At 38.6% G+C, this 25,838-nt stretch overlaps 1 protein-coding gene across 1 annotated transcript in view; it reads left to right on the top strand.

The window, feature by feature from the left end:
- The window catches only part of LOC117080653 (solute carrier family 22 member 9-like), a 28,744-nt gene extending 18,075 nt beyond the window's left edge, over positions 1-10,669 (top strand). Inside the window, exons 6-9 of the mRNA XM_033205867.1 lie at positions 7,136-7,350; positions 8,742-8,850; positions 9,306-9,509; positions 10,416-10,669. Of these exons, the coding sequence (XP_033061758.1) occupies positions 7,136-7,350; positions 8,742-8,850; positions 9,306-9,509; positions 10,416-10,476 (589 nt within the window). The 3' untranslated portion in view covers positions 10,477-10,669. The remainder of the gene's footprint in view (positions 1-7,135; positions 7,351-8,741; positions 8,851-9,305; positions 9,510-10,415) is intronic.
- The last annotated feature ends 15,169 nt before the right edge of the window (positions 10,670-25,838 follow it).

Here is a 25,838-nt window from a genome sequence, read left to right as displayed (position 1 = left end):
AATAGTTGGGAATTTCAACAACCAACATTCTGCATTGATAAGTTCCTCTAGATGGAAAATAAAAAATGAAGCATTGGACTTTATTTTCATGATAGATGAAATGGGCTTAATAAACACTTATAGAACATTTTACTCAACAAATACAGGATGTACATTCTTCTCATCAGCACGTGCAACATTCTTTAGATAGACCATGTTAGAACAAAAAACTTCCCAGGAAATTTTAAAATTTCAGTCATATCCAGTTACCTTTTCTGATCACATTGGAATAAAACAATAACAAAAGGAACTTTGAAAAATATACAAATACCTGAAAATTAAACAATATGCTCCTAAATGACAAATGGGTCGATCAAGAAATTAAGAAGAAAATTAAAAATTTCTTGAACCAAATGAAAATGGAAACACAATATACCAAACCTTTGAGATATGACAAAAGAAGCAGTAACAGGTATGTTTATAGAAATAAACACCTACCTCAAAACACTAGAAAAACTTCAGATAGCCTAGGATGCATCTTAAAGAAGTAGACCTACAAAAACAAATGAAACCCAAAATTAGTAGCAGGAAAGAAAGAATAAAGATCAGTGCAAGAAATAAATGAAATTGACACAAAAAATACAAAAGTCGAAAGTTGTTTTGTGAAAAATAAACAACATCAACAAACCTTTATGCAAACTAAGAAAAAAATAGAAAAAACAAAAATAAATCGAATTGATGATAAAAAAGAGACATTACAACTGACATAACAGAAATTCAATGGATCATTAGAGACTATTATGAGCAATTTTATGCCAATAAATGGAAAACCCTAGAAGAGGTGGATACATTTTTTTGACACATAGAACATTGATTGAACCAAGCTGACACATTAAGAAATACAAACCATGAACAGAGCAATAACCAGCAGCAAGATACCAGCAGTAGTAAAAAGTCCCCCATCAAAGAACAATCTAGAACCTGATAGCTTCAGAACAACTGAATTCTACCAAACATTTAAAGAACTCATGCCTATTGTACTCAAACTATTTGAGAAAATAAAGGACGGGGGAATACTTCCAAACTCATTTCACAAGGCCAGCATTACCCTGATGCCAAAACCAGAAACAAACACACACAAAAAAGGAAACATCACTGATGAACATAGGTGTAAAAATCTTCCACAAAATAGTAGCAAACAAAATTTTAAAACACATTAAAGAGATCATTCATCACGATCAACTGTGATTCATCCCAGGGATGCAAGAATGGTTCTGCATAGGCAAGTCCATAAACATAAAACATAATGTTAGTAGAATCAATGTTATATAATCATTTCAACAGATGCCAAAAGCAACTGATAAAATTCAAATTCTCTTTATGATAAAAGCTCTCAACAAACTGAGCATAAAAGGAAAATACCTCAAAACAATAAGGTCATATGTAATAAACCCACAGCTAGCATCATAGAGAATTGGGGAAAAAATGAAAGCTCTACTTCTAAGATCATGTAAGAGACGAGTATGCCCACGTTCACCACTTTTACTCAATATAGTAGTGGAAGTCCTACCCAGAGCAACTAGGCAAGAGAAGAAAATAAAGGGAATCCATATTGGAAAGGAAGAAATCAAAATGTCCTCATTTGCATATGATATGATTTTATATTTACAAAAACCTAAAGACTCTCTCAAAAATCTATCTGAATAAACAAAAAATTCAGTAAAGTTGCAGGATACAAAATCAACATAAAACATAATTAACATAACTGTATTTCAATAAAGAACAATCTGAAAAACAAATTAAGAAAGCAATCTCATTTGCAATTCATTACAAAAAGTAAAAACCTAGTAATAAACTACACCAAAGAAATGAAAGATTTCTACAATGAAAACAATAAAACATTGATGAAACAAATTGAAGCTGATACAAAAAATAGAGACGTACCGTGTGCATGGATTAGAAGAATCAATATTGTTAAAATGTGCCTATTACCCAAAGCAATCTACAGATTCAGTGCAATCTCTATCAAAATACCAACGACATTCTTCACAGAATTTTTTTTAGTCCTAAAATTTATACAAAATCAAAAAAGACCCATAAAGCCAAAGAAATCCTAAGCAAAAAGAACAAGGCTGAGGTGGCTGAGCTAATTTGCATTCCCACCAGCAGTTTATTAGTGTTCCCTTTTCTCCACAACCTCAACAGCATTGTTAATTTTTGACTTTTTAATAACAGCCATTCTGACTGGTGTGAGATGCTATCTCATTATTGTTTTGATTTGTATTTCTCAAATGATTAGTGATATTATAAGTTTTTTTATATGCTTGTTGGCCATGTGTATGTCTTCTCTGGAGAACTGTCAGTTCATGTCCTTTGCCCATTTTTAATGGGTTTGTTTGTTCGTTTGTTTGTTTTTTGATTGTTGCTTTATTTGAGTCCCTTATAGATTCCAAACATTAGACCTTTGTCAAATGCATAACCCACAAATATTTTTTCCCATCCTGTAGGCTGTATGTTTACTCTGCTGTTGGCTTCCTTTGCTGTTCAGACACTCCTTGGTTTAATTAGTTCCCGCTTTTCAGTTTTTGGTTTTGTGGCAATTGCTTTTGGAGTCTTTATCATAAAATCTTTGCAAGGACTGATGTCCAGCGTGGTATTTCCTCTTTTCTTCTGTGTTTTTAACATTTTTACATCTTACATTTAAGTCTTTAATCCATCTTGAGTTGAATTTTGTATATGGTCAAAGGAAGGGATCTAGTTTCAAAATTTTGCATATGGCTAGCCAGTTATCCAAGCACTGTTTATTGAATAGGGAGTCTTTCCCCATTGCTTACTTTTTTCAGCTTTGTTGAAGATCAGGCAGTTGTAGGTATGTGGCTTTATTTCTGGGTTGTCTAATTAATGTGTTGCATTGGTCTATGTATCTGCGGTTGTGCCAGTATCATGCTGTTTTCAATACTGTAGCCTTGTTGTGTAGTTTGAAATCAGGTAGTGTGATGCCTCTCACTCTGTTCCTTTTGCTTAGGATTGATTTGGCTATTTGGGCTCCACTGCAACATTTACCCACATAACAAACCTACAAGTGTACCCTGAACCTAAAATGAAAGTTGAAAAAAATAATAATAAAGTTTTTTAACTAAATATAAAATTATGTTTTAAAAGATCACATAATTAGTAAATGGTACATTCAGAACTTGAACACGAATCTGACATTAAATCTTGCACTTATAGCCATGATACCATATTACTTTCCTTTTACACTAGACTGTCTTCACTCCATATGTAATTATTTTGGAAATTAAGTACCCTAAAATTCCCATAAACACTGACATTTTTAGAATATTTGTATGTTTGCTCACATTTCACCATTTTTTGAAGTTCACACATGTACATGCTCATCAACTTATGTTTCAGCTTCCCTGAAGGAAGATTTAAGAAGAATCGCCGGGCGCGGTGGCTCAAGCCTGTAATCCCAGCACTTTGGGAGGCCGAGACGGACGGATCATGAGGTCAGGAGATCGAGACCATCCTGGCTAACACGGAGAAACGCCGTCTCTACTAAAAAGTACAAAAAACTAGCCGGGCGAGGTGGCGGGCGCCTGTAGTCCCAGCTACTCAGGAGGCTGAGGCAGGAGAATGGCGTGAACCCGGGAGGCGGAGCTTCCAGTGAGCTGAGATCTGGCCACTGCACTCCAGCCTGGGCGACAGAGCAAGACTCTGTCTCAAAAAAAAAAAAAAAAGAAGAAGAAGAAAAACACTTTCCAAAATATATTAATACAAAAGATTGTTATAAAAAGTCAATGACTTACAATTGACAATGGGATAAATGGACAGATTCTAAGAATTTCAGACTATTAAATGAAATTAATATTGTCAGAAGACTAAAAACCAAATAAATATATAAAAGCAAAAAAGAATTCCATATTAATACATTTTCTAATTAAATTATCAAAGAAAATAGAGAATTTTGAAAGCAGCAAGATAAAGTAACTTGTTACATACTAAGAGAACATCCTCCATAAGACAATTGGGGGATGGCAGATTTCTGCAGAAACCTTGTAGGCCAAGAGAGTGGGATGATATGTTCAGAGAGATGAAAAAATAAAATGCTAACAAAAATCAATGTATCTTGCACACCATCCCTCAATAACGAAAAGAAATACTTTCCCACACAAACAAAAGTTAAGTGAGTCTGTCAGTACCCTACCTCCATTATTATTATTTCCAAAGGGAAACCTTGAACTTTAAAAAATGGCACTAAAGAGCAGCATGAGAGCCTATGAACGTATAAAGCTCACTGATAAATGACTAATATGAAAAGTCCAGTACTAATATTATACTCAACAATAAAAAACTGAAAACTCTTCCTTTAAGATCAAGAACAAGATAAGGATTCTACTCTCACCACTTCTATTCAGTATAGTACTTGAAATCCTAACAAGAGCAATTAGGGAAGAAAAAGAGATAAAAAGATAAGAAAAGGATATAAAATATGAAGTGTTTTATGGAGGATTAAACACATAAAAAATGAAATAGTATACCTATTAAGATTATCATTATCAAAAATAAATAAACAAGAAATAAGTGTTCAAAGGATGTGGGGAAATTGGAACTCTTGTATACTGCTGGTGGCCATATAAAATGCTACGCCCACCATGAAGACACTGTGGAGGTTAGAACTACCATATGATTCGGTATTCTCACTTATGGGATCTCAATTCTTCAAAAAAAGAATTGAAATCAGTATTTGGAAGAGATATTTGCACTCCCATATGTTCATTGTAGCATTATTCACAATTGCCAAGATATGGAAGCAACTTAACTATTGATTTACATATGAATGAATAAGCAAACTATGTTATATACATATAATGGAATATTATCCTCAAAAAAGAAAGAAAAGGTCATACCCAACAGGTATGAACCTTGGGCTAGCACAGAAGAACACACACTGTCTCATTTCACTTATATGAGGTATCTAAAAAAGCCAACGCATAGACGCAGAAAGTAGAATGGTGGTTTGCTGGGATGGGGGCAGAGGGGAATAGGGAGTTGTCATTTAAGGGCATAAAGTATCAGTTATGCAAGATGCAAATGTCTCAGAAATCTGCTGTTCAACATTATGCTTACAGTGAATACTGGACTGTACCTAAAAATTTGTTAAGTAGGTAAATCTAATGTTATATATTTTTATCACAATATTTTAAAAATAAGTGTGTTGAGAGCCCCCAGCTAAATTCAGATTTCAGTACCAGAGTGGTTAAAAACCCTGCCCTAAAAAGGAAAGGAATGGGAACTGGATGTAGGGGTTTACAGTGTTCACGCAACACTTTTCCTTCAGTGGATGGCCTGATGCCTAGTTGTTAGACCCGTGACCAGGGGAACCTTCACACAGGAAGCTTGTTTATACTGGCAGATGCCCTTGGGGCTCTTATCTGACCCACGTCCAGTTTATGTCTGCCTGACCATTGCTCTGGCTCTGGTTGCCTGACATTGTGTTCTCACTGCAGACCTAGGGAAAACCCAGCCTGAAACAGCCCCTAATTTTTCAGACAGAAAGCATAAATTCAGTATACCGCTACAAGAGAAAACAAATTCAGAGACGTCTACTTACAGATCCTGGGAAAGGAGAGGATAATGAATTGGGAGGGCAGTGTTCTGTTCCCGGGTCAGATGAGGTGGAAATGAAGAAACTGGCAGAGAGACCAAAATCTCAGAAATCACCACTAAAGAACTTATCCATGTAACCAAACACCACCTGCTCCCCAAAAGCTATTGAAATAATAATAATAATAATAATAATAATAAAAGGAATACATGGCAACTAGCAGTTTATATAAGGAAATCAGGTGTGGGTCACTTAAAGTTTGCAGGCAAATGCCTGAATAGTTCATTCAAAGGAAGCAACAGGAAAGCAGGGAACCCAGTCAGCTAGCCAGGAGAGATGCCTCTAAGTTATCTCTGGCATCTGGCTTGAGCCATTTGGAAGTGGTGTAAGAACTAGAAACTGTGTCAAGGGTGACTAAGCCCTGCTGTGGTGTGAGAAAGTTAAACTTGTAATCAAAATGAATGATGAGACAACATAAAATCGTAAGAATTCCCTCTAATAAGATACATACGTATACTGAATACATAATAAAAATGGACTCCTTTCTATGCTAATAAACAAAACCATCACGAGGTTATATGCCATTAAACATAAGTAATATAAAAATAGGTTTCCTTGTTCCATTCTGGATTTACTACACAGGACCACCTACACAGTGAATGCTGTGGATATACAATCTGTCACTCAGTAAGTCGTACATTTTAGTGATGTTTCTGATTGTAATGGAGGTAAATGGACATTTCAGCCCCTGAGGTACTCACTGGGAGTTTGACTAATATCTGTAAATTTTTATTTTTAATTTTATGGCCCTCAGGATAGTGAATTGTCTTGCAGTGGTTTTTGTTGTCATGTGAGCAAATTGGCTTTAGGATACTAATAAAAGCAATTAGTTATAATAAATAAATAAATAAATCCCAGGCCCTATAGTTTAATCAATCATCCATAAAACACTTGCTGTCTTCCAAAAAATTAATGACAATTATGACCATCATCATCTTACCATCATTTTATGGTCATTTAAAAATCAACATATTGTGGTATCTTCAGTTCTCTTTGACTCTTATTTTAGCTTTGAGAGACAGAACTTGGTGGTTGAAATGAGTTGGAGACTTGGTGTGCTTTTGCGGAGGAAGGTGGCAGCATTCTCAAATGGAACTCTCTTCCCACACCTTTAGTCATCATCTTTGTAGGTAGTATAATACTTTTGTCTCATTTTTATCAAATAGAAGCTACCAAAGGTACCTTTGAAAACTCTTCAGAAATTATCCTGCTTCATAAGACACAGTCTGTATCCCTTTCTGAACATATTTAAGCATCTAACTTCCAGCCTCTTGTCTAGTATTAATAACTTCTTCACAAAGAGTTCCATAATGTTATCATTGTCACTTAATAGATTTTTTAAAATCACATTGCAAGAAAATATTCCACGAAATGGACCCAGCCTTTATACTTTAACAATCCCTAGCTGCCTGGGCCAATATTATTCTCATTTGTAGGATGTAGGCTACACAGATTATAATATGTGCCTTTCCTTTTTAATCATCACAGATTTGCAAACTTCATGGCCTATTTTGGCCTTAATCTCAACATCCAGCATCTGGGGAACAATGTTTTCCTGTTTCAGACTCTCTTTGGTGCAGTCATCCTCTTGGCCAATTGTGTTGCACCTTGGGCACTGAAATACGGGAAGCATCGAGCAAGCCAGATGCTTCTCATGTTCCTACTGGCCATCTGCCTTCTGGCCATCGTACTTGTGCCACAAGGTGAGAAGAGATCACAGGTGGAAGAAAGAAAATGCCTTTCCCTCTTTTCTCAGGGATTGTACTGGTCACACCTATCTGAAGCCAGAAGGAAAGGGAGAATGGGGTTCTCAGGATTTCCTGACAACAATCTGGGGATTTGGGACAGATTCTGCCACAAGTTGCTGGAAAACGAGTCACAGATGAGTAAAGGTTGGCTCTATTATATGGTTGTCCTCATCATATTCAAGAAATACTAAGAAACTGAAGCCATTTATTTCTGATGGTTTCTCTACAACAGCAATCACTTACTTACTCTTTGGCCGATCAAACTTTAAATGAGTATAAGGTATAGGCCTTGTCATTGTTTCCCAACATGAGGACATAATACTGCTACTTCCTCTGTCTGGGCTCTTTCTTATTACTACAGCTTCAGTGACAAAGTACTCCCTAATTCCCATGTACTACTTGTGGGCCTTGTATTAGGTCACCTTAACTACCATCCTGGTTTAGGGGAGTCATCTTGACTTCAAGGGAACAAAAGTGCCCCATCTTTATGTAAAGAACTGTACAGTAGAAATGAAGAAACTGTCAGTTAATAGCCTCTTGTAGATTCTATTTTAAGAAATTAACTGATCATATGTAATAAGTAAGGGAACCCAGGTGGCCACCAGTCTTCACCTAACTCTCAATGTAGTAATGTATTTAACAGGATCCCAGATTGGTGTGCTCCACTCCCCTTCTTGAATGCCAGCAATGATCCAAGTGTGCTACAAAGCAACAGAACCCTCCAGTGTCATGAGGCTATTACAGGATTTCTTCAGTTGGATAGAAACAAGACTCTGAAACATCCTTTCAGTGCTTTCTAAAGTCTGACTTTTTTTCCTCTTTTCGAGATCCTTATTCCTGATCCTTAAAACATTGATAATGTCTAGCTTCTCTCCTAACATAGAACTCCTGATCTTTTATGACTCTCTTCTGCAACCCTAGCCCCATGTCAATACTGTGTATGTACCTAGGTTTTAAAGGCCAGGAGAACATGGATGGGTCTTACACTCCCAAGTATTGCACACATGACAGTTCTACCAGGTAGGCAGAGGAGTCCCTGGACAGAATAAATGAAAAAACATTCAGCTCAACTTACATGCCTCTCTTGCTATGGCGTATCTCTGATATATAGTGAGAAGTGAAGTAATAGCTCAGATCCTTTTTATTCACTGTTTAAGCCTCAAGGGGAAGATAAATCACGTTTCTCAGCTATCAGCCACTGCACATTCTTTGCCTCTATGCAGTTTCCCTGCAGTACATTTTAACCTTGCAAACACCTCCAATACAGTCCTTTTCACTTCTAGCTTGGGGGATGCTGATTCCTTCAGCTCAAATTTCCTAAGGCCTTGTGTTCTTCCTTTCTCCAGAAATGCAGATGCTGCGTGAGGTTTTGGCAACGCTGGGTTTAGGAGTGTCTTCTCTTGCCAATACCCTTGCTTTTGCCCATGGAAATGAAGTAATTCCCACCATAATCAGGTACAAAACCTTATGTATGCCCTGTCAGGTTCAAAATGGACCTTTCTCAGATAATTGACACTTTTTGTGGGAAGAAATCTAAGACTGGTTAGTTAAGAAAGTAAACTGTAACAGTCATAAACACAAATAATTATAGACCAACTTTATCTCAAGCTGACTTTTCGCCACTGTGTTAAGTCCTTTGATGTATTAGAGCATCCCACACAACCTTCTGAGCCACCTGAGAGGACGGTGCTAAGGACAGCCGTATTTCCTAAATGATGAAAATGCATCTAATGCACTTGTGACCTGAAAATTTAATTGCTAGCAAATAAAAGTGAACATTTCAAACACAGGAGTATTTCATCACCTCTGTGTGTCTAAATGTTTCCTCATAATTAGAGCAAAATGACAAATCACAAATTGCCTGTGTGGATTTTTAACAGATATTCTTGTATTGCTGTTTCCACTCAAAGAGCAAGAGCTATGGGAATCAATGCAACCTTTGCTAATATTGCAGGAGCCCTGGCTCCCCTCATGATCATCCTAAGTGTATATTTTCCACCCCTGCCCTGGATCATCTATGGAGCCTTCCCCTTCATCTCTGGCTTTGCTTTCCTCCTCCTTCCTGAAACCAGGAACAAGCCTCTGTTTGACACCATCCAGGATGAGAAAAATGAGTGAGTAAATAGCCCAGTTGCCCCTCAGAGGATCTGTGTGCTAAAGGTCTGTGCTGAGGAAAGCAAAATACCATTTAGGGTCACTGTCCTCCCAAAAGGCATAGACTGAGGATTTGCCCATGTAATCAGTGCCTTAGGTCTAGGTACAGCCTCATGCCTTCCCACAGTGACCTCAGACATCCCCTGAGGCTCTCCAGATCACACAGACCAGCTCTGCCCAGCTTGTCAAAGGTTTGTAGTGAAGAAACCAAAATTAGGTCTCCTCTTCCCTCCCTGCCCTAGTGTGATGTGCACATTCTTGAAGGTATTTTACAAACATGCAGAGATCCAAACACCAGATTTTCATCCCTGGGGAACCCACAAGCCAATGGATGTCTATAAAAGCTGTCTGAGACTGCCAGTGCTTACAGGCCTGACTACTAGGCCACTGAAGAGTCTGCGGATGCAGGGATAACCAATCTTTTGGCTTCCCTGGGCTACAATGGAATAAGAATTGTCTTGGGCCACACATGAAATACACTAACACTAATAATATCTGATGAGTTAAAAAAAATCACAAAAATATCTCATAATGTTTTAAGAAAGTTTACAAATTTGTATTGGGCCACATTCAAAGCCATCCTGGGCCACAAGCAGCCTGTGGGCCATGGGCTGGACAAGCTTGTACCAGGTGTCCAAGGATGACAAGTAGAAGGTATCTAAACTGCCTTCCCAGATCCTAATCTGGGAGCTTCATCTGTTACTTCACAAGGTTCACTCAGTCCCTTGGGGACAGAGATATGGTTTTTACCAAAGCTAATGGACAAAGAATCAACATGCCCTAAAGAATGCAGGACTTATACGCTTAGTCCATGTCTTTTCATTTTTGTGATTTTTTGTTTGTTGGTTTCTTTGTGTTTGTTCCAGGAGAAAAGACTCCAGAGAACCAAAGCAGGAGGGTCCCAGCATGAAAGTAACACAGTTTTAGGGAATTCCAGGAGCTGACTGCTGATCAATGAGCCAAATGAAGGGAACAATCAGGACTGTTCCTAGACACTAGCAAAATCTAGAAAATAAATAACAAGGCCGGGCGCGGTGGCTCACGCCTGTAATTCCAGCACTTTGGGAGGCCAAGGCGGGCAGATCACAAGGTCAGGAGATCGAGACCACCCTGGACAACATGGTGAAACACCGTCTCTACTAAAATAAAATACAAAACTTAGCTGGGCATAGTGGCACATGCCTTTAATTCCAGCTACTTGGGAGGCTGAGGCAGGAGAATCACTTGAACCCGGGAGGCGGAAATTGCAATGAGCCAAGATCGGGCCACTGCACTCCAGCCTAGTGACACAGCGAGATGCTGTCTCAAAAAAAAAAAAAAAAAAAGAAAGAAAGAAATTAAAATAAATAACAAGATATAGTGAATAAGTAGATTCACTTCACAATTGTGGTACTAAATAACTAAATATAAGCTATCTACAAATAATCATAGAAAAAGTTTGAAGAAAATTACATAACACTTTAAAATAAATCATAGTAGACTATATAGTTGCAGGTCCCTAGCAAGTTTCTGGATAGGAAGATTGAATAATATTAAACACAATGTTTCTTCTTCAATTATTTGATAGAGTAACTGGTGGGATAATTACAATGAAAAATCTGATACTTTTACAAAAAGTTGAAAAATAAGTTCAACTTTAGGAATTAATAGTAGACATTTGGTTCAGAAAAAGGAAGATCAGGGAGTGAAAATGTGACTGTCAGGTAAGTGGGGGAGATACACGAGCTTTATCGCAAGCTGTAATATTCATAACATTGTTAGCAGATGCATTTACAAAACAAAGAAATTCAAAAGTAGACTTTAGTATGTATAACATTTAATGTGTAACAATTTCAGCGTTGTGCATTCTTAGAGGAAACACCAAATTATGGAATAAATAGCATTAGCCCACGAATCGGAAATAAATGACTAACAATTCAACTTTTTTTTTTTTTTTTTTGAGACGGAGTCTGGCTCTGTCGCCCGGGCTGGAGTGCGGTGGCCAGATCTCAGCTCACGGCAAGCTCCGCCTCCCGGGTTTACGCCATACTCCTGCCTCAGCCTCCCAAGTAGCTGGGACTACAGGCGCCCGCCACCTCGCCGGCTAGTTTTTTGTATTTTTTAGTAGAGACGGGGTTTCACCGTGTTAGCCAGGATGGTCTCGATCTCCTGACCTCGTGATCCGCCCGTCTCGGCCTCCCAAAGTGCTGGGATTACAGGCTTGAGCCACCGCGCCCGGCACAATTCAACTTTATATCCTGCATTAGTCAGGGTTCTCTAAAGGAACAGAAATAATAGGATATATGTGTACATGAAAGTGAGTTTATTAGGAGAATTGACTCACACAATCACAGGATGAAGTCCCACATAGGCCATCTGCAAGCTGAGGAGCCAAGAAGCCAGTGCGAGTCCCAAAAGTAGGGAAGCCGACCATGCAGGCTTCAGTCTGTGGCCAAAAGCCTGAGAACCCCTGACAAATCACTGGCGTAAGTCCAACAGTTCAAAAGCTGAAGAGCTTGAAGTGGGATGTTTGAGGGCAGGAAGTATCCAGCATGGGAGAAAGATGAAGGCCAGAAGACTCAGCAAGTCTGCCCTTTCTGTTTTCTTCTGCCTGCTTTATTCTAGCTGTACTGGCAGCTGATAAGATGGTGTCCACCCAGACTAAGGGTGGGTCTGCCTCTCCCAGTCCACTGACTCAAATGTGAATCTCCCTTGGCAACACCCTCACAGACACACCCAGGAACTATACTTTGCATCCTTCAATCCAATCAAGTTGACACTCAATATGAACCATCACATTTCCTAAACCAATATGCCAATTATTATGATTATGACAATCATTTCACATTGTATACATACATGTATCATCACACTGTACATCTCAAATATATGCAAGTTTTATTTGTCAATCATACTTCAATATAGCTGAGAGTAAGTTAAATGGAACAAATAAACCATGCTTTCAAAGGAGCCTTGGCTACCAAAATTCGAAGAGGAAAAAAATGTTCTGAATAGGAAAGTAAATTCCAAATAAACGTATGTATACTTGACTAACTACTCATTTAAGCCTTCTGTGAAGAAAACCCAAGAAATTATGGGAAAAATCTATAAAAATATACAACAAAATGATTAAAAACATTAAATTTTCATAGTAGACCTCAAAGTTATTTAACTTTCTTCTTTTTAAGTGTATTCTAAGTTGAAACAAGGAATATGCAACAGCTTAAAATTTTATAAATTATATCATTTTTTTCACAGAATTAGGAAAAACAATTTTAAAAATCACATGGAACCAAAAAAAGAGCCTGCATAGCCAAAGCAATACTAAGCAAAAGAAATAAATTGGAGGCATCACATTATCCAACTTCAAATTATATCACAAGGCTATGGTAACCAAAACAGCATGGTACTGGTATAAAAGTAGACACATACACCAAAGGAACAGAATAGAGAACCCAGAAATAGAGCCCTATACTTACAACCAACCTATCCTCAACAAAGCATACAAAAACATAAATTGGGGAAAGAACATCCTATTCAATAAATGGTGCAGGGAAAACTGGATCGCCACATATAGAAGAATTAAAGTGAATCCCTATCTCTTGCCATCTACAAAAATCAACTCAAGATGGATCAGAGACTTAAATTTAAGTCCTAAAAATTCTAGAAGAAAATCTGGCAAAAACATTTGTGGACACTGGTCTAGGCAAAGAATTTATGTCTGAGACTCCAAAAGCAAATGCAACAAAAGCAAAAATAAATAAATAGGATCTAATTAAATTTAAAAAAAAAGATTCTTCACAGCAAAAGAAATAATCAGAAGAGTAAACAGACAATCCACAGTGTAGGAGAAAATATTCACAAATCATGCATCTCACAAAGGACTAATATCCAGAATCTACAAGGAACTCAAATCAGCAAGAAAAAAACAATCTCCTCCAAAAGTGGGTAAAGGACATGAATAGACAATTCTCAAAAGAAGATATACAAACAGCCAAAAAACATATGAAAAAATGTTTAAGTGCAAGAAGGGCCATGATTAAAATGTCAAAAAAAAAAAAGAATAGATGTTGGCATGTGTGTGCTGAAAAGGGAATGCTTAGACACTGTTGGTGGGAATGCAAATTAGTACAACCTTTCTGGAAAACAGTATGAAGATTTTTCAAAGAATTAAGAGTAGTAGAGAAAATAGTGGATGTACCATTCAATCCTGCAATCCCCCTGCTGGGTATCTACCTGTATTAGTCTGTTCTCACACTGCTATAAATAACTGCCTGAGACTGAATAATTTATAAAGGAAAGAGGTTTAATTGACTCACAGTTCTGCATGACGGGAGGCCTCAGGAAACTTACAATCACGGCGGAAGGGGAACCAAATACTTCCTTGTTTACATGATGGCAGGAAGGAGAAGAATGAGTGCTGAGCAAAGGAGGACGCCCCTTATGAAATCATCAGATCTCATGAGAACTTACTCACTATCATGGAAACCGCAGCATGGGGGTAACTGCCCCCACGATTCAGTTACCTCCTACCGGCTTCCTCCCATGACACGTGGGGATTATGGGAACTACAATTCAAGACGAGATTTGGGTGGGGACACAGCCAAACCATATCACTAACCAAAGGAAAAGAAGTCATTATATCAAAAAGATACCTGCATGCATGTTTATTGCAGCCCAATTCACGATTGCAAAAATATGGAACCAACCTAAGTGCCCAGCCACCAATCAGTGGATAAATAAAATGTGGTACGTATACATCATGGAATACTACTCGGCCATAAAAAGAAACAAAATAATGTCTTTTGCAGCAACTTAAATTGGCTGGAGGTCATTATTTCTTTTCTTTTCTTTTTTTTTTTTTTGAGACGGAGTCTCGCTCTGTCGCCGGGACTGGAGTGCAGTGGCCGGATCTCAGCTCACTGCAAGCTCCGCCTCCCGGGTTTACGCCATTCTCCTGCCTCAGCCTCCCGAGTAGCTGGGACTACAGGCGCCCGCCACCTCGCCTGGCTAGTTTTTTGTATCTTTTTAGTAGAGACGGGGTTTCACCGTGTTAGCCAGGATGGTCTCGATCTCCTGACCTCGTGATCCGCCCGTCTCGGCCTCCCAAAGTGCTGGGATTACAGGCTTGAGCCACCGCGCCCGGCCTGGAGGTCATTATTTCTAAGTGAAGTAACTCAGGAATGGAAAATCAAATATTGTACGTTCTCACCTATAAGCGGGAGCTAAGTTACAGTCTACAAAAGCATATGGAGTGGTATAGTAGACATTAGATACTCAGAAGGGGAGGGGAAGAAGGTTGAGGGGGAAAAAACCTACATATTGGGTACAACATACACTACTTAGGTGATGGATGCACTAAAATCTCCAACTTTACCAGTATACAATTCATCCATATGACCAAAAACCACTTGTACCCCAAAAGCTATTGAAATAAAAAGTGTACATATATTTAAAATTCAGATGACATCCACTCAGAAAAAAAATTATAAATTATTGTTATATTTTAAATTACAAAATACAAGATAAATTTTAGAATGCATACATATTTAGATTTCTTATGCTTACGAAAAAAGAATACATGATTCAATATACTATTGGGGAACGCCAAGAACATATAATTTTCAAAGGACTAAAGTCACATGACTAAACATTTATGTTTATAAATTGATGTGTGTAAACCCATTGGAAATAGAATAGCATAAAAGGTCCAGGAATAAATCCAAGCATATACAGCCAACTAATTTTGGACAGGGACACCAGAAAGACACAATGGGAAAAGGATAGCCTCTTCAATAAGTGGTGCTAGAAAAAACTGTATTTCCACACGTAAAGGAATAAAATTGAATCCTTACCTTACACCATACACAAAAATCAACTTAAAATGAATAAAAGACCTACATGTAAGACCATAAAACTCTTAGAATAAAACATAGGAGAAAGAAGAAAACACAGTTCCTTGACATTGGCCTTGGCAACAATTCCATTCCTTGGATAATACACTAAAAGGTCATGCTACAAAAACAAATATAAATAGATGGGACTACATTAAGCCAAAATGTTTCTGCACAGCAAAGGAAATGACAAAATGAAAAGGCAACCTATGGATTGGAAATACTTGCAAACTATATATCTGATAAGAGGTTAATATCCAAAATGTATGTAAAAATTCATACAACTCATTAGTAAGAAAACATATAATTCAATAATAAATGGACAAAATGCCCAAATAGATATTTCTCCAAAGATGACATTAAAATGGCCAACAAGTATAAGACAAGGTGCTCAACATCACTATTCATGAGGACAGAATAATGCAAATCAAAACTACTATGAAGTATCACCTTATATTCCTTAAAATAGTTATTATTTAAAAGATGAGTTAACAAGTGTCGTCAAGAGTGTGTACTTAGGCACTGTTGGTGGAATGTAAATTGCTGCAGCCATTAGGGAAAACACTATAACGGTACCATGTAAGAAAACTTCACAAGTATCCCCCGAACCTAAAATAAAAGTTAAAAGGTTCCACCCCAAAATTAAAGATAGAACTACCATTTGATCCAGCAATCCCTCTTCTGGGTATGTACCCAAAAGAAATGAAAGTACTACCTTGTAAAAACATCTGCGCTCCCATGTTCATTGAAGCATTATGCACAATTACCAAGATACTGAAACAATCTAGGTGTCCGTCAACAGATAAATGAAAAAGGAAACTGTAATGTGTACACACATACACACGAGTAATATTCAGCCTTTAAAAAGGAGATATTCAGTTGCACCCTAAATCTCAGCATCACACAATATATCCAGGTAACAAATCTGCCCATGTGCCCCCTAAATCTAAAATAAAAGTTGAAATTATAAAAATAGAAAAATAAAGATAAAAGGAGATTCTGCCATTTGCCACTATATGGATGTACCTGGAAAACATTAGGCAAAATAAAATAAGCCAGATACAAAAAGGAAAACATTGCATGACCTCACTTATATGTGGGAAAAAAGGTCAAATAAATAGAGATAGAGAACAAAACAGCAGTTACCAGAGACAAGGTGAGAAGGAGGAAATGGGGAGATGTAGGTCAAAGTGTACAAAGTACAAGATATATAGGATAAACAAGGCTAAAGAGCTAAGGTACAACATGAAGACTATAGTTGCTAACATAGAATTCAGAAGTTTTGCTAAATGACTAGATTGTAGGTGTTCTTGCCACAGAGTGAAAAATAAGTTAACTATATGAGTTGATAGATACATTAATTTGCTTCACCATGGTAACAATTTTATATATATATACACACACACATATATATAACTCATAGCATTATGTTGTATACCTTAAATATACATAATTAAATTTATTTTAAAAAGAAGAGAAAACTCATAACATGAAAAAAATTATTAATTCATCATGTAATAGCAACTAAGCAGTATGCTAGAAGCTCTGAATGCACAGAAGAAATGAAAAAAAGACATCACACAGATTTAATAGATATGAGTATTTGTCTGCAAATATAGATGTAACATCGCATTTTACTTGCTACCAGTAACAAAATTTCAATTTAAATTCCACCTTGCCTGTGGGTCGGCAAAAAAAAAAAAAAAAAAAAAAAATGCAAATAAGTTATTTTGAGGAATTATTTCCACAAATCTTTCACATCAAAGCTCTCTAGACTCCACAGGCACATGCAGAGTGTGTCAAGAAATAAAGTAGTAATGATGGAAGATTGCACTGGTTATCAGTTATCCGCTTAGAGGTTATCATGTAACTACTGAGTCTGCACACACTCAGTGCTGCAACTCTACCATTCCTGTCACAATGAGGCTTTGAAATGGGGATTCTGGTGTGGCCACTTACCTCCATTTGCAACCACGCTATTAGGAGTTCTCTGATTCCATGGGGTATTCTAAAGGTGAGTACCGGGTTCTGGTTCCCCCAGGACCCACAGACACTCCTCCACCCTCACCCTTCCCTAATACTCAACTTATTTTGATAAACTCTTTAGCTCTTGCACAGACCCTCTAGTTATATTGTCAATTTAGCTTTTGAAAAAATTTGTCTTTAAGACTTCTTTTGCTTGTCAGCTTCAAAACACCTTCCAAGGGATCAAAAAGTAAAGACATGACAACTCACAGGAATGTGGGAAAGAGGATATTCCAGGAAATCATCCATAATGGATATCATGAGTTTATCCAGTCTTATTCTTGTGCCTAATGAAATGTCTGCTAGCCCATTATGATGAAGACTACATGGCATCTATTTCTGTGCATCACCCCAAAAGATAGTGGTCCGTTCATAAAACAGGATGTTTCAAGGAAGAGAATTTCCCACAGGTCTTCATGAGTCTCTAAAACTACAGACCAGTGCTTGTGGCCCAACGGATAATATTTTTATTGGAGAAGTATAGTGAGCACAACTGTAGAAAAATCTACGGTGAGATGAGTGAACAGGCCTCCTTTCCATTTGACTTGGAGTAACAGAAGCATTCTTCAAAGACCTAGTTAATATTTTGCAGTGATTATCGTTTTGAAATAGGATTATCAGTGAACTCACTCTTTGTTGTCTAGTGTTTCTTGAATTGAATTTTGTAAAAAGAAAAAAAAAATCAGAGAACTAATGAATACATTTAAAATCATTGGGGAAATGCTGGAAATGAGGGCTAATTCTCGCTCCTAATTGTGGCAAAGAAGCTTCTTCCTGGACATGGATATGCATAGCCCGTTATCCAAACCCTCCTGAGCCATGTAGCTACAGATATTTTTTGAAAGTCATGTGCTATAAATCATGATTCTAATAATTAGCTGGATGTAATACCATGGAATCCAGTCTTAATTTTGTAAAGAACAGTACATAAAACAAGTGCAGCCAGAGAAACACAAAGACCACAAGATCTAACTTACTTGTGGAATCTAAAAACGTCAAACTCAGAAGTGTGCTGCCAGCAAAGTGGCAGAATAAGAAGTCATCCACTTGTATCCCGCCAAAACAGCAAGAATTCTGTACCCACCAACAGAGAAAAACCTCTTTATAGGAGCTGGGGACTGAGGTTGAAGTTTGTGAAACCCCAGTGGAGCCCAAGACTTTGAAAGATCATTTTAAGAGTGCAGGCCCACACCCAGGTGACAGACCTGCCAATCATGCTCCCACACTGAAGGTTTGAAAGAGCCTCATTTCCCGAAGGGCTTAGCTATAGCCTTGTATGGCCTTGACCCTGGAACCAAGACTATCTGCCAAAGCCTCCAGGAGGAATCACAATAGTGTCTTGGCAAAAAGGCTTGACTGCCCACCAACATTGGTCTCAGCAGCGGACTGGAGAGTTACCCTATAAAAGCTACAGTTCCCCTCAACTGTGGTCACAGCTTGACACTGCTTGCACAAGGCCTCAGAAAGAGCTCTCCCATGTGACACTAGGACAGGCTTGAAAGCCTCTGTCCCACAGCAGAGTCTAAATGGGCTCTATCTTTCAGCCCAGGCATTATCTTGCCCAAGCAGAGAATGACTGGGAGTCACCCATCTGAGCCTCCAAAACAGGCTAAGTTCCATCTCATTGCAGAGCCTGAAGGAGCCAATCTCAGCTCAAGCCCATTGGTGCCACAGCCAGGGAATTATCTGACCTGTACAAGGAACAGCAGGGAGACATGCCCATCTAAACAACTGGGACAGGCTTGCCAGCATCTGTTCTATAGCAGGTCCTCAAGGGGCCCAGCCTTAGACCCAGCCCCTCTTGCTGCAATGAGGAAATTATCCTAAAGGCACAGGGATCTGCTGGGAAACCCACCCCATCTGAGCCTCTCTGATGGACTTATTAGACTCTGCCTCACAGAAATTCTTGAAGGGGCACAGTCTCAGCTACAGCCTCTTACTGCCATGGCCAGAAAACTATCCCACCTATGCAGGGAACTGCTGGGAAATGCACCTATCTGAAGTAACAGGACAGAGTCTGTAGCTTCCATCCCATAGCAGATCCCAAAAGGGTCAAATGTCAGCTCCAGCCCCTGCCACTGCAGTCAGGTAACTATCCTACCTGTGCAGGGAACTGTTTAGAGATGTGCCCATCTGAGCCACCAGAAGAGGCTTGCCATCCTCTTTTCCACAGAAGATTCTAAAAAGGCCCAGTCTCAGTTCCAGCCCTTTTCTGCAGCAGCCTGGAAACTATCCTACCTGTGCAGCGAACTGCTGGGAGGTGCTCTAGTCCAAGACACCAGCACAGGCTTGCCATCCTCTGTCCTACAGGAGGACATGAAGAGGCCCTTAGTGCTGCGCTAGATCAAGCACTTACGAATCTAGCAACCATGACAGACAGTATGCTCAGAATTGCTGGATAGACCTCGTGTACAAGAACTATCACAGAGAAATCCAGACTGTGAACACTAAAATAAATACCTATTTCTTCAATGAATAGACACTGATGCACAACCATGAGGATCAAACACAATCAAAGAAAAATGATGTCACCAAACAAACAAAACAATATACCAGTAATTAGCACTAAACAGATGGAGACATAAAATCCACGTAACAAGAAAATCAAGGGAACTATTTTAAGGCCACTAATCAACCAACCAAAAAAAGCATAGAGAAGACCCAAACAAAATCAGAAATGAAAAAGGAAACAACAGCTGAGACCACAGAAATACAAAGAATCATTAGTGACTATTATGAACAACTATATGACAATTTGGAAACCTAAAAGTAATGGATAAATTACTGGACAGATACAGCCTACCAAGATTGAACCAAGAAAAAAAACATAAAACCTCAATGAATTAAAAATGTGTAACAAGAGTAAGATAATAATAAAATTCTCCCTTCAAAGAAAATCCCAGGACCAGATAGATTCACTGGTGAATTCTACCAAACATCAAAAGAACAACAAATATGAATTGATTCTACTCAAATCCTTCCAAAAAATTAAACAGCAAGGAATACTTCCAAACTCATTCTATCATGCCAGCATTACCCTGACACCAAAAGTACACAAGGACACATGAAAAAAGAAAACTAAAGGCCAGTATTATTGATTAACATATATGCAAAATCCTCAACAAAGTACTAGCAAACAAAATTCATCAACACATTAAAAGGTGATTCACCATGATCAAGTGGGATTCCTCCCAGGAATACAAGGATAGTTCAACACATGCAAATCAATAAACATGATACATCACATTAACAGAACCAAGAATTAAATAGATTTAAATAAATGATGAAAAAATATTTGATAAAATTCAATATCCTCTTATGATAAATATCCTCAACAAACTGAGTATAAAAGGAACATACCTCAAAGTAATAAAGGCCATATGTCACAAACCCACAGCTAACATTATACTGAACAGGGAAAATGGAAAGCCTTTCTTCTCAGATCTTGAACAAAACAAGGATGCCCACTTTTACCACGTTTATGCAACATAATATCAAAAGTCCCAGTCACAGCAATTAGGCAAGAGAAACCAATAAAGGGCATCCAAATTGGAAAGGAAGAAGTCAAATTCTCTTGTTTGCAGAAGACAATTTTTTTATGGGAGTTTAATCTTTTCACTGACAAGTAAGCTTTATTATGTGTCAAATCAACATTTTAGTTTTTTTATTGACACATTGTGACAATGTATGGAATGAGTAATAATCAAGCCAGGGTAATTTGGGATATCCATCACCATGCATGTATGCATGTTTATCATTTTTAGGTGTTATCATTTCCAGTCTTCTCTTCTAGTTACTTTGCAATATACATAATAGTATTGCTGCATATGGTCATCCTAGTCTGCTATCAAACATTAGGACGATTTCTTCAATCTAACTGCATGCTTGTATCCATAAACAACCTCTCTTCACCTCCCTTTCCCAGTTCCTGATATCTATCCTATTCTTGATGTCCATGAGATCCAGTTTTTAGCTCCCACATTTGAGTGAGAACATGTGGCATTTATCTTTTTGTGCCTCCCTTATGTCACTTATCATGACACCCAGTTCCATCCATGTTGCTGGAAAAGGATTCCACTCTTTTTAATGGCTGAATAGTGTATGTGTATATATGTGTATGGGTATGTGTGTGGATGTGGGTACGTATGGGTGTGGGTGTAGGTGTGTATCCAGAAAACAAATAGTGTGTATAAACATGTACATATGCATGCATGTGCGCGCGCACGCGCGCGCGCACACACACACACACACACACACACACACACACACCATTTTTCTTTTCCAGTCAGCCATTCATGAACGCTTAGGTTGATTCCATATCTGTGCTATTGGGAATAACATTGTGATAAACCTGTGAGCCAAAGGTATCCCTTTGAAACAATAATTTTTCTTTTGGATAGATACCCTGTAGTGGGATTGCTGCGTCATGTGGTAGTTCTAGTTTTAGTTTTTCTGAGAAATATCCATACTGTTTTCCATAATGGTTGCACTATTTTACATTCCCACCATGTCTAAGAGTACCCTTTTCTCTGCACCTTCACCAGCATCTGGGGGGGTGTGTGTGTCTGTGTGAGTGTGTGTATCTGTCTTTTTAATAATAAACATTCTGTGGTGAGATAATATCTCATTGTGGTTTTGATTTACAATCCCTGATAATTAGTGTTGAGCATTTTTCATATACTATTGGTCATTTGTATGTCTTCTTTTGAAAAATATTGTCCATTTTTAGTGGGATTGTTTGGTTTTCTATAGTTGAATTGTTATTCTTGTATAGAATACATATTAGTCCCCTTAGGATGAGCACTTTGCAAATGGCTTCTCCCATTCAAGTGACTTGCACTTCCCTTGTAATAGGTGATGTTGAGCAGATTTTCATATACCTATTAGCCATTTGCACATCTTTTTTTAGGTAAGATTTTATTTATTATGATGGGTTTGCTTGCCTGTTCATAAGTTCATTCCAGTCTGGAACACAGGAAAATAATTCTACCTGCATAGCTGCTGCACCATTCAGCCCATTTCTTTCCTTTGTTTTTAACTGGGTTAAGATAGAAAACCCTAGTTCACACTAACTAGTTGTTGTGAGTGGTAGTAATAGCAGGACACTCTTTTGACTTAACAATGGAAAGTCGTCCTTTACCTTAATCCAAAATGCTGATAAACTTAAGGTCTCATAATCATTCTTTAATGTATATGAAGAACTAAGCTGCAATAATTCATTCTCTTCTTCAGGCACCAAGTTTAGCTCAATTATTGATTCAGGGTTTCGAAAAGCAGATGGATCTTTTACCCAGCAGTTTTCCCTTAATGTTTCCAATTTTTCTTCTGGAAAGAAATGGTTAAAAGTTTGAGCTAAGTCACTTCAAAGATGGCCGAATAGGAACAGCTTCAGTCTACAGCTCCCAGTGAGATCAATGCAGAAGACGGGTGATTTCTGCATTTCCAGCTGAGGTACCTGGTTCATCTCATTGGGACTGGTTGGACAGTGGGTGCAGCCCATAGATGGTGAGCCAAAGCAGGGCAGGGCATCACCTCACCCGGGAAGTGCAAGGGGTTGGAGGATTTCCCTTTCCTAGTCAAGGGAAGCTGTGAGTGACTGTACCTGGAGGGACAGTACACTTCTGCCCAAATACTGCACTTTTCCCAGGGTCATTGCAACCAGCAGACCAGGAGATTCCTTCCCGAGCCTGACTAGGCAGGTCCCATGCCCATGGAGCCTTGCTTGCTGCTAGCGCAGCAGTCTGAGATCAATCTGGGATGCTGGAGCTTGGCAGGGAGAGGGGCATCCGCCACTGCTGAGGCTTGAGTAGATGGTTCTATGTTCACAGTGTAAACAAAGCGGCAGGGAAGTTCGAACTGGGCAGAGCCCACCGCAGCTCAGCAAGGCCTACTGCCTCTCTATATTCCACCTCTGGGGGCAGGGCATAGCTGAACAAAAGGCAAGAGACAGCTTCTGCAGATTTAAACCTCCCTGTCTGACAGCTCTGAAGAGAGCAGTGGTTCTCCCAGCACAGCGTTCGAGCTCCGATAACAGACAGACTGCCTACTCACGTGGGTCCCTGACCCCTGGGATTCCTGATGGGGAGACACCTCCCAGTAGGGGCCGACAGATGTCTCATACAGATGGGTGCCCCTCTGGGACAAAACTTTCAGAGGAAGGATCAGGCAGAAATATTTGCTGTTCTGCAGCCTCTGCTGGTAATACCCAGGCAAACAGGGTCTGGAGTGGACCTCCAGCAAACTCCAACAGACCTGCAGCTGAGGGGCCTGACCATGAGAAGGAAAGCTAACAAACAGAAAGGAATAGCATCAACATCAACAAAAAGGATGTCCACACAAAAACCCCATTCATTGATCACCAACATCAAAGACCAAAGATAGATAAAACCACAAAATGGGGAGAAACCAGAGCAGAAAGGCTGAAAATTCCAAAAACCAGAACACCTCTTCTCCTCCAAAGGAACACAACAACTCGCCAGCAAGGGAACAAAACTGGATGGAGAATAAGTTTGACAAGTTGACAGAGATAGGCATCAGAAGGTTGGTAATAACAAACTTCTCTGAGCTAAAGGAGCATGTTATAACCCATTGCAAGGAAACTAAACCTTGAAAAAAGGTTAGATGAATGGCTAATTAGAATAACCAGTGTAGAGAAGAGCTTAATGACCTGATGGAGCTGAAAATCACAGTACGAGACCTTCCTGAAGCATACACAAGCTTCAACAGCCAATTCCATCAAGTGGAAGAAAGGATATCAGTGATTGAAGATCAAATTAATGAAATAAAGTGAGAAGACAAGATTAGAGAAAAAAGGGTGAAAAGAAACAAACAAAGCCTCCAAGAAACATGAGACTATATGAAAAGACCAAATCTGTGTTTGATTGGTGTACCTGAAAGTGATAGGGAGAATGGAACCAAGTTAGAAAACACTCTTTAGGATATTATCCAGGAGAACTTCCCCAACCTAGCAAGGCAGACCAACATTCAAATTCAGGAAGTACAGAGAACACCACAAAGACACTCCTCTAGAAGAGCAACCCCAAGACACATAATCGTCAGATTCACCAAGGTTGAAATGAAGGAAAAAATGTTAAGTGCAGCCAGAGAGAAAGGCCAGGTTACCCACAAGGGAAGCCCATCAGACTAACAGTGGATCTCTCTGCAGAAACCCTACAAGCCAGAAGAGAGTGGGGGCCAATATTCAGCATTCCTAAAGAAAAGAATTTTCAACCCAGAATTTCATATCCAGCCAAACTAAACTTCATAAGTGAAGAAGAAATAAAACTCTTTCCAGACAAGCAAATGCTGAGGGATTTTGTCACCATCAGGCCTGCCTTAAAGAGTTCCTGAAGGAAGCACTAAATATGGAAAGGAAAAACTGGTACCAGCCACTGCAAAAAACAAACCAAAATGTAAGGACCATCAACACTATGAAGAAACCACATCAACTAATGGGGAAAATAACCAGCTAGCATCATAATGACAGGACCATATTCACATATAACAATATTAACATTAAATGTAAGTGGGCTAAATGCCCCAATTAATAGGCACAGATGGGCAAATTGGATAGAGTCAAGACCCATCAGTGTGCTGTATTCAGGAGACCCATCTCACATGTGAAGACACACACAGGCTCAAAATAAAGGGATGGAGAAATATTTACCAAGCAAATGGAAAGAAAAAAAGCAAGGTTTATAATCCTAGTCTCTGATAAAACAAATTTTAAACCAACAAAGATCAAAAAAGACAAAGAAGTGCATTAAATAATGGTAAAGGGATAAATTCAACAAAAAGAGCTAACTATCCTAAATATATACGCACCCAATACACGAGCAGCCAGATTCATAAAGCAAGTTCTTAGAGACCTACAAAGAGACTTAGACTCCCATATAATAATAGTGGGAAACTTTAACACCCCACTGTCAATATTAGACAAACCAATGAGACAGAAAATTAGCAAGGATATTCAGGACTTGAACTCAGCTCTGGACCAGGCAGACCTAATAGACATCTACAGAACTCTCCACCTCAAATCAACAGAATATACATTCTTCTCAGCACCACATAGCACTCATTCTAAAATCAACCACATAATTGGAAATAAAACACTCCTCAGCAAATGCAAAAACAGAAATCATAACAAACAGTCTCTCAGACCACAGTGCAATCAAATTAGAACTCAGGATTAAGAAATTCACTCAAAACCACACAACTATACAGAAACTGAACAACCTACTCCTGAATGACTACTGGGTAAATATCAAAAGTAAGGCAGAAATAAAAAAGTTATTTGAAATGAATGAGAACAAAGACACAACGTACCAGAATCTCTGGGACACAGCTAAAGCAGTATTAGAGGGAAATTTAGAGGGAAATTTATAGCACTAA

This window comes from Trachypithecus francoisi, unplaced genomic scaffold, assembly GCF_009764315.1.
Source record: "Trachypithecus francoisi isolate TF-2019V2 unplaced genomic scaffold, Tfra_2.0 Lachesis_group8, whole genome shotgun sequence".
Lineage (NCBI taxonomy): Eukaryota > Metazoa > Chordata > Mammalia > Primates > Cercopithecidae > Trachypithecus > Trachypithecus francoisi.
The sequence above is the reverse complement of the archived record's forward strand: the minus strand, read 5'-3'. Positions and strand labels throughout refer to the sequence as shown.